The following is a 17289-nucleotide window of genomic DNA, read 5'->3' as shown; positions in this document are numbered from 1 at the left end:
CCATCTGCTCAACTACTATGCATCTACTGATTTTGGCAATCTAGCCAGATACAGCCAGATCTAGAGAAAACAGGTCCGAGTCACGTCCAAAAAGCATTCTCTTTTGATTAAAGTCATTCCCGGATGGACAAACTTCCTTTGGATGGTTATTCTCAACTTCAAAAAGGCAGCCAGTGCCACTGCTGATCAAGGAAGAATTGTAATGCAGTTAATACAACCAGGTACTGCAAAGCAACAATCAAATTTTATGTAAGGTCTAAGTAACCAGAAGAGACCTGTGAAATAAGTCTGGCTTCCTACACAGCTGATGCTAAAGTACTTCCCTGTAGTCCCACCTCAATAGCTGTCTTTGATCAAGAGCAGTGTTTCCACTTTCACACTCATCTCTTGATAATTAAATCCAATGCCACGCTAGGCTGATGAAGCTATAATGCCTCCAGTTCTAGGAGTTCATTCATATTTCCTCAAGAGGAGGTGAGAAACAATGAACCAGAACACATTAAATTAGATCATTCCATTTTGTTTAAGAAATTCCCAGCAGTGGAAGCAAGGTATTTCAACAGTTAATTAACCTCATTCAAAAATTTGCAGCTTTTTTCTAGCCTAAGTTTTTCTGCTGTACCTTCTGGCTACAACAGCTTATTATTCCACTCCTGGCTAGACTAAAAAGCCCTTTATTATCACACTTCTGCTGCTCCTGTCAGTAGTGACAAACATCTACAATTTCCTCTTTGATAAAAACATTTTCCATCAAAAGGTGTGTTTTCCAGCCCCTTCACCATTTTCATGGCTCTTCTATGAACCCTCCCTAATTTTTCAACATACTACTTGGAGCATGATCCACCATCACTTTATTTCAGCATTAAGTTTGCTGCTGGGAAAAGCCTTCCTTTTATTCCAGCTACTCATTCATGCTCTCTTTCTTTCTGCCAATTTTTATAGCGCATGTGATGACCCTGAAAAACAAATTCAATCAGATGAAAGCTAACGTGGTGCAAGAGAGAACAAAGTCCAACAGTGCTCCCTCCCTCCACCCACCCCGTAGGAATTTGCACAAAATGAGTATCACATAGACCCCATGTGTGGACAAAAGTAACCAGGGTCCAGAACATAAAACATCCTCTCCATTGAATATTGTCAGGCAGGCTCCAGAACATTAATGAGGAGAAAAAAAAAAAAAAAGGGAAAAGAAAAAAAGAAGGAATAGACTAATAAATTTTTAACAGCTCACTGCATTCTACAGCTTCTGAGACTCCATGAACTTTTAATGTTCCAAAACCAGCAATCTGCAGGAATTTTTCCATGCTAGCCTAAAGCTGAAGAACAGCCAGGAAGGCCACTGCATGCCTAATGACGCCTCCAATAAGATTTAAAGGAGAAGTAATAAACAAAAATGCAGAAGAACAAACTACACCTTTCTTATACAATGGACCAGGGGGAGAGAAGAGAGATGAGGAGATGAAATGAAGTATGTTTATCTGTTCTTAGAATTCAAGTATAAGCCTCAACTTTGGAGGTCTAGCCAGACAAATCATATTCAAAGCTTGACAAAATTCATCTCTCCAGGGTTAGACAAACACAGATGATTCAGAAAAAGAAAAGTTAAAGAGTTACAGCAGCAAGAGATAAAAGCAAACTAAATTCCAGAGGAAAATTCTAAAGTACTCCCAAGTTCAGCAACGTCCAACCTTTCCATAATTAGTTTTGCTGGCTTGGGCTGCCGCAACAACAGTCGCCTTTCCTTTTCTTTCTTCATCTCCCACCATTAAGATTCCCCTTTTCCTTTGTCTTTCCTTTGTTCCCATTACTACCTCTCTTCACAGAGAGTTCAGGCTGATCAACCCGCATAGGCACCTAGCCTAGGTCTCCTTTCTCCATCCCCTCTACCTTTAGGTGTTATTTTGGCACAACTAATCATTTAGGAACTATTTCCATTTATCCAAGAATGTTCAAGGCATGTCAATTAATTAACTTTTCTGAGGGCTGAATTCTAACCACCCATCCACCGAACTACCAAGGGGCGGAAAAGCCTCAGAGGAAAATCTTCCAGCAGTGGTGCCTGAAAAAGCATGCAAAAAACAACATGAATTGTTTGATTTTCAGCAATGTTGTATAGTCCAATTCTAAATGAAGGTAGGTGCTATGAAGTTTAAATGCCTGAGAAACCGGGCCACCAATATCTGTGTATAAACATGGATCTACATACTTTACACTAGGCAAAAATACTAGTTAATATCAGGCTTATTCTTTGCAAAACAGTCTCTGGCTTTCATAGTGCTGTAAGGCTCTCCTTTTGGCCAGTTCTTACAAACTCATCATAGACCATCTGCTCAGCAACCAGCCAGAATTTCCAGCAGCTGAGATACTTTCCCCCCACAACTTTGGAAGTAGTAGCCCAGCACCAAAGGGCTTTTACCACCAGCTTTCAGCAGGGACACTTCAGCTAAAGCCCACCGTACTACCAGCTGCCCACCAAGACATTTCAGAGACTGACAGAGCAAACTATCCAAACCACGTGTCTCACAGGTGCCACCAACACAGCATGTCAGCAGGAGAGAGAAAAAAACTGGATATTTCATACAGTTTTGCAGTAAGTAAAAATATCACTGAAAACTACTTAAACACTGGTGGACAAAGAGCCTTTCATTTGGAACTGAATTTGTGCAGAGAGAATTTTAGTCTCTCTATGCTGTAGCAGAGCATTTCTAACATCAGCTTTTCTTGTTAGTACAATCGTACAATACAAAGGCCTAAACCAGCCAGTGTACCACTATGATGCATCATTAAGAGGGGAAAAAAACCCTTTCCCAGTAGTATCTATAGTAACTCCACATACGTACCCATGTTTATAAAGAAGAATCTGATTTGTTTCGGCAAACTGATATTTATAATACTTCAATTTCACTCTCAATCATCTTTTTCCTGTATTTTAGGACTGGTACACTCCAAAAACCATCACTTCTGGACAAATGGGTTCATTTTAACCCTTTTATTCTGCTCTAAACTCACTGGCTCCTAAATTCTGGTAGCCAAGCTTCATCATTCTTGGTGCTGTTCACCTCTTCTCCGCAGTGACTCCAGCATGGGCTCTTCCTATCCTTTCACCTCCTCCTCTCCCTTCCCACCAGCAGCCCCCCAAACCAGTAAGTCTATGTGACTCCATCCAGAGACATAGAGGAGCCTCAGCACCACACTCCCAATTCTGGCACAGCACAGAAAATAGACATTAGCTATCCACGCCCAGAGCCAGCAAGCCTTACCAGCCTGGGCTCACACACCAGCCCTACATGCCAGGCTACAGGAAGCTGTGCTCTGAGTCACACTGACACAAACTGGCTCCAGGCCAGGAATAGCTCTACCAAACATCCACCCATCTGTTTCCTCATGCCCAGCACATCATGATCCAAATTCTTTAAACCTTGTTTCCTTGCAGGTGGTTCCCCTCCTGCTCCATCTTGGTGAAGCTTCCAGCAACCCAGAATCAGAAGATATTCCAGAGGAAGCAACTGCAACATCACAAACACTTCCCACTCGCAACTGAAACTCAGCCACCAAATACTCACAAGAATATCCAATTAACACTCCATGCCGAGGGGGCAAACGAGTTCTGGGACTGAACCATGTTGAGCTACTCAGCAGTTACAGGACCAGATAACACTCCAAGTATTTCCGTGGCTGGTTAAGGGTAGACAGTAGATAAGCAGTAGGCACTCAGTGAGAGCCTGTCCCTGCACAACTTCATGTACACTGCAGAAAACCACATATTCTGAGCAGCCTGAACTTCACTATCTTTTTGCAAACTGCTCCAGCAACAGCTATCACTGAAATATAACTAATAAAGTACGTGCACCAGCAAGCAGACATTTTAAAACACTGCCATCGCAATACAACGCCTCCACCTGCAATAGCACATTTGCAGGTTACCAAATCCAGCCCTTTACACAGAGTGCGCCTGGGGGAAGGGGTCAGTTCTTCTGCTTCCCTTCTTTGGGCCACAGCATTTTAGAGCTTCAGGAGTATGTAATGTGCCAGGTGACTCAGCAGGCCCCTTGCTGATGAGGACGTTCAACAGGGAACAGCAGGCATGACCATACACATGTACTTATTAGGGGCTGTGGAAATTCAGAGCGCTACTCTGCAGCTGTTTCCCTTAATTCTGGGCAAAGCTTCTGAGGAAGCCACACTGACTAAATAGGAGTCAGAAGAATTTTGTTATTTTTCCCAAAACAAGAAAATTAAAAGTGACATTAAAAACTCAGCAACACAAAGTATATATTGCCAAGAGAGCAAGAGCACTGTCCTCATCTTTATTGTACTCTCCGCATGCATTTATATCTGTATTTACATGCATGCATATAATAGCCAGCCACTGCCTCAGCTGTTAAACACAAAGCTTAACACATCAGGGCATGCAGTGCGGGTCATTTAATGTTAACACACAGACCTAAGTTATTGTGCATGCCTGTCTCATATTGACATTTTTATATCCTAACTATTCACAAATGGACTGTTTTACCAAATTTGGCAAAGCAGAATTACATGCATTTCTGATGGATACGTTTTCTACGTTATCCCAAACCAAAATTTCCCAGGTCTACTTTTTTGTCAAAACAGATTATTTTTTTTCCCTGTGGAAGTTTAAAGCCATTGATTTCTATTGCAGGTAGAAAAAGCGCAGACAGCCCCACACTGATCTGACCCAACAGAAAATACAGAGGCTTGAACCTGAGACTTGACATGAATACTGTCTCTTATTTCTTTTGGTCAAATTTTGTAAATTTAAATTAGTTTAGGACATATAAAACTTTGTTTTTTTAAAAAAAAAATCAAAAACAGTGAAACAATATCTAGGTTCAACCCAACCATCTCAGGTTTCAGTAGTTTTACAAAACTGCTAGAAAACTGCTGTGTGAACGTGAGTTTAGTAATCAACTCCGAATATCCCTTCTCTGCATTAATACAGTTGTACAACCTGTCTGCACGTGAAAAGCCTGGAAGGTGATCAGCATAACCACAGGTGGAATGGTTACCCAAAGAACGCTTAGACATCAACACAGAATGCGCACACAGAATCATTAGCCACAAAGCACAGACAAGCCAGCAGATGAAACTAGTAGGAGGGAAAAGAAAAAGAAAAAAAAAAAAAAAAAAATCACTCTCCTAGCATAAGCTGAGCACAGCTTCAAGGTCTTACCCCTGCTAGGCATCAACAGGCGCTTCTTCATGTTGCCTGACAGAGCACAAGTGAACAGAAAAGAGAAAAACATCACATCAGCAACCGGAACAGCAGCAGTTTAAAAAGTTCTTAATGTTACAACACAAACAATAAGATATCGAATGTTCATAACTGTATTTCAGACAAGCCACATATAAAGTTAAAATTAAAGGTAATAAATGAGGAAGATTCTGTTCAGCTGTATCAAAAGAAATCACTGTGATTTTACTCCACTGTGACAGCATAAGTCTACAGGAATAAGACACAGCAGGACAGAATGTGTTTTCTCTCCAAGAAAAAGTCTGTAAGATAATGTAATTTAGCTTTTGTTCACTCCTGGGAGGACAGAGATTGTATTTCCCTCCCCACCCACAGTCACTGTTAAAATAATGGTTCCATTCCTCTGCTACAGAGAGCTACGCTCTCCTTAAAAAAAATATGTTTTTATTCCTGTTAAGACCATTTGAACAGGTTCTTTTATCCTCAGAGAAAGGGATTGCAATTTCTTCTTCTCTGGCACTCTGAGGCAACAGCAGCTCTTCAGAACTGAGGCCTGGAGCCCATGCCAGGAACACCTTGCTTCTGTCTCCCACTTCAAACACCTCTCCCACTGCCTTTTGCCCTCAAAGAGATGAAGCTCAGTCTCCGCCGCACGAGGTTCTCCTGACAGGGCCAACAAAAGCGAATGCTCTCTTTCTGAGCAAGGCAAAGGTTTATGACATGCCAGATCCAGCACTTCTGCCTCCCTCGGCTAAGCAGTAGCTGCCTTTCTCAATGGCATGCAGTCTCTGGTAGCTTTGCTGAAACCCAGAAGATCCACAGGTTGCAAAGCCACCTGGGAACTGCACAGCTACTACCCACAAGTTTAGAAGCAGTAAGCCTCAAAAAGAAAATGAAACATCACTGGAAATAGCTTTGCAGTTTTTATTCATATTACTCATTTAAAAATCAAAGGGAAATTTATATCTTTTATTACCCGATTTGCAAGGTTGGTCAAGCCAGACAGAGTTTCACTAGCACAGTAAGTCTATGTCCAAGCACCACCCAGACAGTACACATAACATGTGCACACCAAAAAATAAAAATGGGACACACGGGTGTTTTGTGAGAGGAAAAAATTAAAAACCTTGAGAACAGGAAACTCTGAATTCATATTAGGGCCTAAATAGCTTTAAACAATCTCCTTGTATATGAAAAAGATAGGAGAACCTATACAGACAATATAAGTTTTGCAGAAAAATATTTACCATCCATTCCATTATGTTGTTCATAACTTCTTTTTCCCAGGATAGTCGGGGACCCATTATTAATGACAGGTGTAAACTTAGCAGGCGTCAGATTGTTGAGAGAACTGGACAAACTCTTTGCAGGATCTGGTTTTGGAGGACATGGATGAGACTCTGTTGAGAAAGAGCAGGATTTTCTTTTTGTTAGTGAATATACTGGAATCATAAGTCTGAAAACAACCTGCAAACTTTCAAGGTGACAAAGTATAGCTCACCTCCCCTTACAGGCAAACTATTTCTGAACTCTCATTTCTGAATTTGACCCTAATTTTGACTGAACACTGCTACTTCTATAAAGCTATATCTATTTAGGAATTCGCCATACTAAAGATGTTTAAAACAACATCATAGCTGTAACATCATTATTCTAAAATAAGAGTTCAGAAAAAAAAGTACTTTATATCTATTTCCAAAATTCTATTCTCCAATCATTTGGGATCATTTCTGGGCTTCTCTATATTAAATTATTTTCAAGCAGTCATGCAACATCTCTAAACTCTAGGGAAATCAACTTGAGAAATTTTTCAAGGTTTGTAAAAATAAAATTTCTAAATTGGCCAAGCAAGTAAGGGTTCAAAACAACACCATAAAGAATGGAGTCTGAATTCAACCTTCTGGCTGAGGCAGAGATCAACCACAGGCTGCAAAATGAAAAAAAACTGAAAAAGTTTCAAGCAGCAGGAAATGGGAACTTAAAACGAGTGGGTCCTTCTCAGCCCTAACCATAGAGTAACATTTAACTTGAACAGCGCAGAGCACGACTCCTCCAAAACTTCATCTGCATTCTCTCCACTCCATCAGCTACCCTCCACTCCCTTCTCCCAGCTTAGTAGCCACAGCATGTGACACAGCACTACTGAATTTGCTCTCAGCTAAAATTTCAAAAATCTACCATTACATTCCATGCAACTGTTAAAAGCAGGATTTTATCCAACAGCAAAACGTCTCCTTTTATTGGCTTTATTTGGCTGCACTATGCACTACAGGTTGGGAAGCCTTTGGGTATCTCATTAGTACACAGTACTTTAAGTACAACACTCAACACAGAAGCAGTGAATAATATTTAATACACACTGAACCTTAAAATATTTCATCAAAATAAGTGTTCAGACAAACGCAAGGTTAACTCCAGCGTTTCTTATCAGGGTAAAAAGGCAATCAATTTCCTTGTTAGAAAGGAAGTGTTCAAAGTACCACTCTTCAAGCTAGCTTTCTGTGGTTAGATTCATCTTAACCTCTGCTCTAACAGCCTAGGAACACATCTTCAGGGTGTCTCTGTAACAATCAGCAGCACCAAAGAAAATAATAGTTTATTTTGCATCCATTTGTAGTCCTATAAATATTTCTTTTACCCCCATAGACATCTGCACTTTTACTATTTACTGGAAACCTGCTACCTACACCTTGGACATATCTAAGCCAAGAAAGTGTTTGTGCTAGCTCTCTTTCACCACAAAGTGCAAAGTCAGGAGAGCTGGAATAACTCACTGCTGAACCAGATGATTCTGCACTGAAAAATTATGGTGCTTACATTCTCTGTAGCAAAGCTACAAGATGGGCTACATTGACCTTGGGACTGTAACTCCTTAACCTTCTCTAATCAGATCCAGAGTAACAGATCGGTCTCCAGCTGAGGTAACTGCACTAGAAGACTTAAGGCACTTAAATCCATTTTTTTAAGCTTGTTGGCCAGTCTGAACAATGCAAGCCAGCACCAGCAGAAGCCACCACATAAAAGTATAGAAGTTTTAAAAATCACCATGGCCCTCACCTATTCAATTAGAAGCAGCGTGTTGCCCTCATTCACTTTAAATCACTGTTTAACAAAAAACATCAGAAGTCAATGAATTGCTTCAGCAGAAGCCAGTTTCACCTGGCCACAAACTGCAACCAAATATAGTTAGCCCATATGAGACTTAAGAAAGTGGCTGGACACAAAGTTCAGGTTATCTACAAAAACAGTAACAAAAGGAAGATATTGAAGGAATGGGTTTAAAGGGAGTTATTTTGGAGTGATACAAGGCATGTAAGGCCTTGCCCATACTTTCCAATATCAAAATATTTTCCTACTTTTATAGCATAAGAATACAGTACAGCAAGCATTATTATTAATAAGGATCAAATAGGTCATGATTGTACTCTGCTACTATGTTACATCCTGATCAAGTGAAGGGACCTTCATGCAGGCATCCTGCACCATATTTAAGACATCTATTAACATACCCAACTCGTTTTCACTACTTTTTACCGTCCACTCGTGAGACTTTTTCCTTTCAGTAAAACAAGTAGCAGCTATATAATTAGTATTGTGCTGCAAGTTACTGTATAATTACATTCCCAGAGGGACACAGAATCAATCTGAACTCAAGAGTGGGCGCATCATCTATTTGTCCTCTTTGAACACCTAGAGCTTACACCTAGGTCCCGGACAGAGGTGCTCAGGACCCCTATTAGTTCAGCTGACAAGAGGCCCCAAGTCATCAAGGAAACGGTTAAACAAAAACAAAAAAAAATAAAACAAGATGAAAGTGGAGAACAACAGAAGTATAGGCCCCTGGTCTAGCTCCAATACAGAAACAGCCATCACTTGATTTAAGATCTGTGGGACACACTGCTCTCCTAAACCCAAGAGGCTTCTCAGAGGACCCTACTGTACAAATTGCCTCCAGATAGCCCTAGAATGGAAACCACAGACCGGCCAACTGTTCCCTAAAGATAATATTCAAACCTCCATCAGCAGAGGGTCACTTGTCCACTTGTCACACACAGCAACAAAAGTAGATTGTCCCTTCCCTCCTTTGAAAAGGTTTCTGATACAGGTCAGCAAGTGCACAGTGTAATGCTGAACCACTAGGTCTGTCAAATCAAGTATGAAAAGGAGAAAAAGAAGTTCACAGGAAAGAGGAAGCGATTTTGAACTCTCCCTGTATTTCACAGTAGCGAGTTAAAAAAAGAAAAAAAGAAAAAAGCCACACATACAAAGATCGAGAAAAATTTTGAGAATGGAATCTTTTTTTTTTTTTTTTGTTTGGTTTGTTTGTTTTAAATACCTAAATAACGGAGTACTGCTTCTAAAGGCTTTCGAACCACTTGCTTTAATAGCAATGGGTTTTCCGATGCCTCTGGTAAACGTGCTGTGCCTGTAAAGCAAAGAAAAAGAATCAGAAGGTAAAGACATTTAGGTATTATAGCAAGACTAAATGACTAAATTAACTCTTCTGAAAGAGCTTTCCTATCAAAACGAATATTTACAGATCGCAAGCATGTCCTGGCAGTACAACACAAATGCAGTACAACGCTAAGTGTTTTAGCAAATAAGTGATACTTTAAAACAAACAACAACTCATGAATTTTCAGTGTAATTTGAAAATAACAGCCTGTAGCCTGTGATCAGTTAGAGTACTCTACAAGTACAGCTAGTTATTGCTTGACCACCAGAAACGAGCAAGAGCGCGTCTCCAGAAGGTACAACGCCAACTTCATAGGAAAAGAATCTCAGATACTTCTTTTACTTTGCTTTGTGAGGAGGAGCCCAGCTGCACCACCACTCACACTCTGCTTTGATTGCCGCGCTGTTAATAGGCAGATAGGGATGTCTTGCAGCGTGCCAAGGGCGCAAGATATCTCGACATAAACGTCTGGCAATTCTCGTCAGTTTGGTTGTATGGAGATAGAAAGCTTGCCGTGTCTTCATAGCAAACTTGGGGCTCCCACTGTTTCGCACTGGCACGCCATGAGGACTCTAAATAGAAAGAAAAATAAATATAATTTCTAACAAAAATAATCATTAAAAAACGACTTTTTTGAACAGAGATAACATCATATAAAATAATTTTCAACTACTGATTCACAGATATAGTAACAGAAACAGTACTACAGATGAAAATATTTTCAGCACAGGTCTTCCTCATTCCCCAAATCTTACCCATCAGCATTTGGCATTTTCTTCCAAAGTATCTCAAAGGATAAAATGAAGGTTAATGTTTTCTCTTCACAGAAAAGTATTTGTTTCTGTGCTGTCCCAAAACCTTAAAGCAGAGATCCAAAAGCCAGACCTAATGAAGTTAGCTGATGCTATCACATGATTTAGTGCCAACCAGAGTCAACAGAAACACACTCAAACTTTGGGTGCTTGGAGTTGCTCTGGATACATAATGCAAACTGCTCACAACAAAGCATTTGCAGGAGGGAGAGGGAAGTCAGAAAGTAGATGTATGGCCAAAATATACATCACAACCTGACTTCCCAAAGCAAACTGTTACAGCATGCAAGAAACTTTTTGCCTCAAAACAGAAGTTCCTATTAATTCTTACTTTGAGCTCAATGAATAATGCATTTATAGAGTTGTCAAATAATCATTGCACATAATGAAGAATAATACTGAAAGATATTTATCTACTAGAAAAAGCAAAAGCAGCATCTTTTTCATGAAAAGCAGCTAGGCCAGACAGTGAAGTAGTATCTTGGTATCTCAAAACACACCCGTTGGTGGGAAATGGGAGGAGATTTCAGTTTAGGGAGAACAGCGTTTCCCCTTCTCAGGCCACGTAACACAATTTTTAAGTAACAAACAAGAGTTATAGGGCTGATAAAAGCTGGCAGTTAACTCCACAATTAAGTAGCTCCAGAGGGCAAAGAGAAGCCTGGGAAGGAGAGTGGCTAAAGGAAAGAGAGAGAGAAAGCAAAGACTGGGAGAGAAGAAGGAAAGAATCTAAGAGCAAAATTCAGTGTGTCATATCCTTCTGTGCATGTAAGGCAGCTGCGCTTTCCAACCAGCCCAACAGATGATGCTCCAAGACTAGACTTTCAAATTCAGAAAATTTTGGAGAGTTTTCTTAATTTAAGTGAGGGAATGGGGGGAAGGAGAGGAAGTCATACAATGACTACTGAAGACCTATACAAAAGAGAGAAGGATTAATTTAAAAAATAGGATGAAGTAGAGAAACAAGATAAGGGATCTCTCAAAGCTACTAGCTATTTGAGATACCTAATTTTGAATGTGTCTTGGGGAAAGCAACAGCTTGAAGGAAATAATGAATTTCTTTATAGAAAATCAATCCTCTTCTCCCTACAGCTAAGACTGTGGAATCGGAATACCCAGAAACACTGGCCTTTTTTCCCATCTTTATTAAATTATCCCAAGTATTTGATGGATAGTTTGCTAAACAAAGAATGGTTTTTCTCTGGGCAGTATTGGGCAACAAATTATATATAGCCAAAGCTAACGTGCCAACTTCTGCAGGTCTACATCCATACCAGGTCATGAAATATCAAACCCAAGGACAACAATGGGGGTTGAAGGTGTTCTTTTTGTTTTGTTAAATTTTTAAGAACAGTGAACAAATAATTATGCATGAGAGTGCACCTAACTGCCTAGACAAGAGTACTGAACAGTCTGCTTTCATGATACCTACCAAATTATTGCGGTTTGGTCCTGGTCTCTCTCCATCTAACCGTGTTGGCATTTTCAAGCCACCGTATTTCTTCCAGTACGTCCAACAGGATGCACAGAGGCGACACTGCATGTTAGGGGGACCCCAAGAATACCACTGGTAAGACTGTGTGGCTAGAGATAACAAAGGTGAAAATTATATATATCCTTAAACAGGATCACTCTTCAGAACTTATTCTCTTTAGAACTATCACAAAAAGAAAAACCCCACAAAGACAGCGCAAAGCTCAAACAGACCTTAAAAACCTGATGATGGCCTTCCTCATCATCATCACTGTAAAACGTGTTTGCGATTTCAGCAAAATCGGTTACACATATAAAAACATTTTAAAATATGAACAGTAAAAACAAGCAGTAGGATGCAAAAATTTCCTGCCAATGAAAGTAAAGGCTCTCATTTTGCAAGGCCAATAGACAACAACTTCTCTGCAGCATGGGGGGGGGGGGGGGGGCGGATTCTCTTCAGAATCTCCCCATACATTAATTTTACATCTAAAGAAGGTAAAATAAGTTTTTGACTTGACTCCTCTTACAGTCCGACATTCCAGCATAGCTAAAGGCTCTCCATTAAGGAAGAGGACAAGCATTATAACTCAGTATACTAATATGAGACAGCAGATCAAATAGAAATGTATGTATTTTACACTCTGCACAAAAGTTGTGAAAAAAATTGTCAAGTTCACACCTCAGTCATTTAAAGTCTTTAATAACTAGCCACCTGCAATTATGCAGGACATATACTAGCCTCCCCCCCCTCCCCCCAAGTACTTTGCAATTATATTTACCAACATAATATCAATAACTCCAGAAAGCCTTACTTAAATGCTGCTGTATCAAATTGTGTGTTCCCCCCCAAAGCCTTTTCTCCCACCCTCCCACCACGACAAAGTTTTTACTTTACTGTTTGCAATACAGTACTTGTACTCTCTATGCACAACTGCTATATTTGCATGTCACTTACTATAACAGCTTTCACAGGCCCGTCCTGCTCCCGTGTTCTGTGCCTGCACTCCAGTACCATTTACCACTCCTGGTTTGACATTATTTACATTGATCTGGTTGGGGTTTGGCTTGTTACTTAAAACACAAAGCAAAAAGGAGGACAAACATTAATTGAGGCATGCAGTTTCCTATGTGACTTAAAAAAAAGGCCCAAAAGGTTGAAATAGAAGATTTAAATTTCTTTCATCCTATGGCTTCCAAAATAAGAAGCCTTACTTACCAGGACTGTGACTTCCACAAGTACATTTTCTTATGTCCATATTATATTAAATGCTATTTTCAGGAATCCAAAACCATTTAAAAAGCAATAAGCCACAGAGGTCAGGTAGGTATCTCAACTATAATCCCAGACACTCTAATCTAGGTGACAAAAGGATCGTACCTACTGACATCTCTCTGTCCCTCAATGTGAGGGATATTTCACTTAAATCTTCAAAAAGAACAAAGGGGTAAAAGGACAGGAAAGGTAGGCAGGGAAAGGCCAATCCCTTCCTTGTTCAAGGAAAGGTTACCCTAGATTGCAGTCATGTAAATATTTCCACACCATCTTACTGCAAAGGCTTGCCTCACATGGTCACAACTCTTGCCAGCACAGCCAACACATCAAGCAAAATCTCTGATCCAGCGTATGCACACAGATGTCTGTCTGCTGCACTTACTCATCAGGTCCAGTCATGCAGCTGAAAAGGCCGAAGTGTCTGGACCTTGCCAGTCACCAGATAAAAGCCTATGACCCAGTGGGTGCATTCTTGCTATTGATTAAATTGTGGAAGTTTTGTACAAAAGAGGCCTTTGAAACTTAGAATCTCTAAGTAACTCGAAGAGATTCTAAGCAACCTCTTTCAAGTAAATGGCAACCACTTATTGCCTCATAAATACATAAAACAGCATCGTGTTTACAAGAAAGTCCTCAAATGACAGGATGAGATCCTAACAAGCCAAGAATCTGTACAGCTCAACAGGACTAGAGTCAAACCCCAGTTCAGTGATTCTCTATGAGCAGAGCCCGAGGGATTTAGCACTCTCAGCACACCAGGGATCACTCTCAGGAGAGCATGTTTCAGCTGAGACCTGAGCTCTAGTTCCAGCTCTGCCCAAAGCCACGAGCTTTGGAAGCTCGAGGAGTTGAGTCATCTCATCTCACCAAGCTTCCTTTCCCAAGGCCTGCGAGGTAGCTGACACTTCCCTACTCCACACTGTCTATCTCACCTTCTCAGAGTAGAAGTTTTTTAGGATTCTTTTGTTACAGTTCAGAGGACTCTGTAGCCATTGCTGTAGCTGGTGATGAAAAACAATAGTTCAAAAATCTGACATTCCCATCACGGGGATATTCTTCCATAACATAAAGCTTGGGAACACCTCATATGATCAATTCCACAAAGACACTGAAGGCTCTAGCAAAAAGGGGCAGTCCTAGCAGCTAGGGAGAAAACTGGAAAATTGGTTTAGAAGTGTTAGCTCTTCAAGGCTGCACAGTCTACAATCAGCAAGAGAGTTTTCAACTGTTGCTCACAAGTTTTCAGGAAGAGGAAAAGAGAAGAAGAAAAGGAGAAAAGCAAGCAGATAACTTCCAGGGCACCCAAAAAAAAAAGTTAAATGAATATGAGCCTTCTGACAAGTCTTTAAACCATGATCTGCAATTCTGCTAGAAAGCATTTAGGCTTCAGTCAATTGGACAAAGTCTGAAAGCCTAACATCTGCAGAGCAGGAAATCCATCAACCGCTGTCATTAGTACATTCTAGTATAATAATATTTGAACCATCTCAGCTCCTCCCTATACTCTTGTTAAAATGTTGACTCAGAAAGAAAGCTACTGGCAAGAGCTGAAATCAGAAAGGCAAACAAATCTCTGGCAGAGAAAGAGCAGAATGGAAGAGTACAAAACCTCTGCAAAGAAAAATAAGTGTCTGAGGGGGAAAAGGAGGTATACAAAAGAAACTTGGTACAGGAGGGAACAGGAGGCACAGAGAACCTCTATTGCAGGGACAGGGCTTTTGGGGGATGGAGGAAGATGGGAGAAGTTGCACAAGAAATTGAGATGAAAACACACAAGGAGATTGTATATATAAAACCCCCCCCACACCCACACAACCACACCTCAAGGACTCCAAGTTGTTAGGAGCTTGGCTTACAAAAGAAACAAAAAGCAGGCAGCCCTTGGTGGTAGCTTCTGAGCCCGAGTCAAAATCCTACATCCAGGTGTTTCACCCCCATTCTCCTACGTGAAGAACGAAGACAGCGGGCACATTCCTTGTATTTCCAACTAATAAACCCATGATTTGAGGTCCATATATTCAAGCACAAATATCTTAAAATGAGCTCTACAAAATAGCTTTCAGAAAACACACCTTCTTACACATCCACTGCGCACTGACACAGGAGTCGCACCGATTTCAGTGACCCAGAGTATTTATTACTCCTCACTCTGGTTAGCGTTGCAAGAAGAGCACCGTGGAGAAATGCCCAAATTACTTTCTTTCTAATGTAGCATCCATATTAGGTTTCAAATTCTCAGAAACGACCACTGAAAGCAAAAGAGTCCCATACGACTGAGTTCAGAAGACAACCGGGCTGTGCAGCTTCAGAACAAAAATCAAACTTAATTTGAAAGCTTAAGCTGCACTGGAAGCTAAAAGATCCTCTTTCTCTTCATTTGAAAATGTCGGATCAGGCACTGAGATATAGAGCTTGGTAAAGCACCATTTTTATGGAGACAGAATAGATTCTGCTATAAATGACCTAAAAAGACCACACACATACTACACAAGGAGGTAAGAGTATTTGCCCAGTCAAAGAAGAATTTCAGATAGCATTCAGATGTTGCTCCTCCCTGTAAAGCTTGGGGTGGAAGAAATGGCTTAGGCGGCTTAGTGGTACACAAACACTATAAATAGCTTGTTCTTTCAGTACACTGAGCAGCCCAAAAGTAGAGAAGAAAAAACAGTAAGGGCATTTAGATTAGCAAGCCTGATTAGGTTTTCTCATTTTGCTTATTAATTTGCCTGGCTCCTACAAGGATTGAAGTGTTTCAGGGTTATTAGCAGAATGGCATAAAGTGCTGATGCCACAGATGGCATGAGATCCACAGACGATTTAACAAAGGGAAAGTTGAAGTGGGGTACGTTCAGGATACCTAGCATTTTGTTCTCAGGATGTCACTACAGTAACTACTGCAGGGGTACTTTTGCCAGTGATTCACCAGCAATCTCCATGGGCAAACATTACCAAGATTCTCTAAAACAAATAACCCTCACAGACGCACACTATTGCAAGCAGCGTTGCCCAACAGACTGAAGTACAGAGAACTAAGGCTCCACTCCAGGTCCTACAACTTGACCTCAGGCACATTGCTGCCCTTCTATATGTTGATTTATCCTCTGGAAACCAGCAGTAAAGGAGTCTGAAATCCATCAGTAAAGCACATTTCAATGAAACACAGAGGTTCTGTATCTGAGCAGCAGGCCCAGAAGCCCAGGTGCACGTGGTTGTATACAATTAGCTGAGAACAAGACTGCATGCCTTGACACGTACATCCAAAATGCTAAGATCATGCGTAGAAAGGCAATGGCCAGACTCCGTTGTCCTCTCTACCACCCTTATGAAACCGATCTTGCAAACAAGTGAAAGTGATGCGTGGGTGAACGCTGATCACAGAGATGACCATGGTGCAGCTGCAACAGTAACTTCACGTCAGGATTTTGGAACAGAAATTAATGTAGCTGCAGCAGCAAGCACCAGAAAGTCTCTTGCCCCAAAGCAAAAAGTAAAGTTTCACAATTGTAGTTAGAGAAGAATTTAGGCAGCTACTCTTGTCATCACATCACAAGCAAACAGTTCTTGACTGTTGATGATTTGTTAATTAAACTTGTTTCATTTCAAAGCCTGCTAGAGTTATTAACAAGAGAATTAGATGAATAACTGAGTGAATCATTAGGCAATTAATGAAGTAAAAGATGCAAATAAGGTAGTGAGAATACTGATGGTGTGGTAAACTATCATTTCCAGTTCTTAATTCAAGATTGGAAGCCTCTTAAGCGAATTTCAATTGCAATGGAGTACTCAATTATGCTAGACACAGGGATCATGAAGCACAGATTTCTGGGCTATATTATGCAGGAGATCAGTCTCAACTAAAGAGATTAAGATGAAAAGGCACACACAGAAAGAAGGCCCTGGAAGCCAACCATCATGAACCGAAACCCCTGCCCAAAAAAACCCAACGTGAAGATAATCCTGAACCATGCAGAACACTGAAATCCTTTCGCTACATGACTGACTACTGACGTTTGACCTACAGTACAGTGCTAGATTTTGTTTTAGTGCTTAAACAAAA

The 17289-nt window shown here is 40.6% G+C and overlaps 1 protein-coding gene across 5 annotated transcripts in view; it reads right to left on the bottom strand.

Annotated features, from left to right (window-relative positions):
* The window catches only part of MTA1 (metastasis associated 1), a 90778-nt gene that overhangs the window by 17937 nt on the left and 55552 nt on the right, over nt 1–17289 (bottom strand). For 3 of the 5 annotated variants that reach the window (XM_064515723.1, XM_064515724.1, XM_064515726.1), the window contains exons 12-17: nt 12915–13030; nt 11916–12067; nt 10054–10243; nt 9552–9641; nt 6463–6615; nt 5195–5230 (exon numbers count right to left, since the gene is read on the bottom strand). In XM_064515723.1, the coding sequence (XP_064371793.1) occupies nt 5195–5230; nt 6463–6615; nt 9552–9641; nt 10054–10243; nt 11916–12067; nt 12915–13030 (737 nt within the window). The remainder of the gene's footprint in view (nt 1–5194; nt 5231–6462; nt 6616–9551; nt 9642–10053; nt 10244–11915; nt 12068–12914; nt 13031–17289) is intronic. The other 2 variants (XM_064515725.1, XM_064515727.1) reach the window with 1 other exon arrangement.

This window comes from Dromaius novaehollandiae, chromosome 8 (genome assembly GCF_036370855.1).
Source record: "Dromaius novaehollandiae isolate bDroNov1 chromosome 8, bDroNov1.hap1, whole genome shotgun sequence".
NCBI lineage: Eukaryota > Metazoa > Chordata > Aves > Casuariiformes > Dromaiidae > Dromaius > Dromaius novaehollandiae.
The sequence above is the reverse complement of the archived record's forward strand: the minus strand, read 5'-3'. Positions and strand labels throughout refer to the sequence as shown.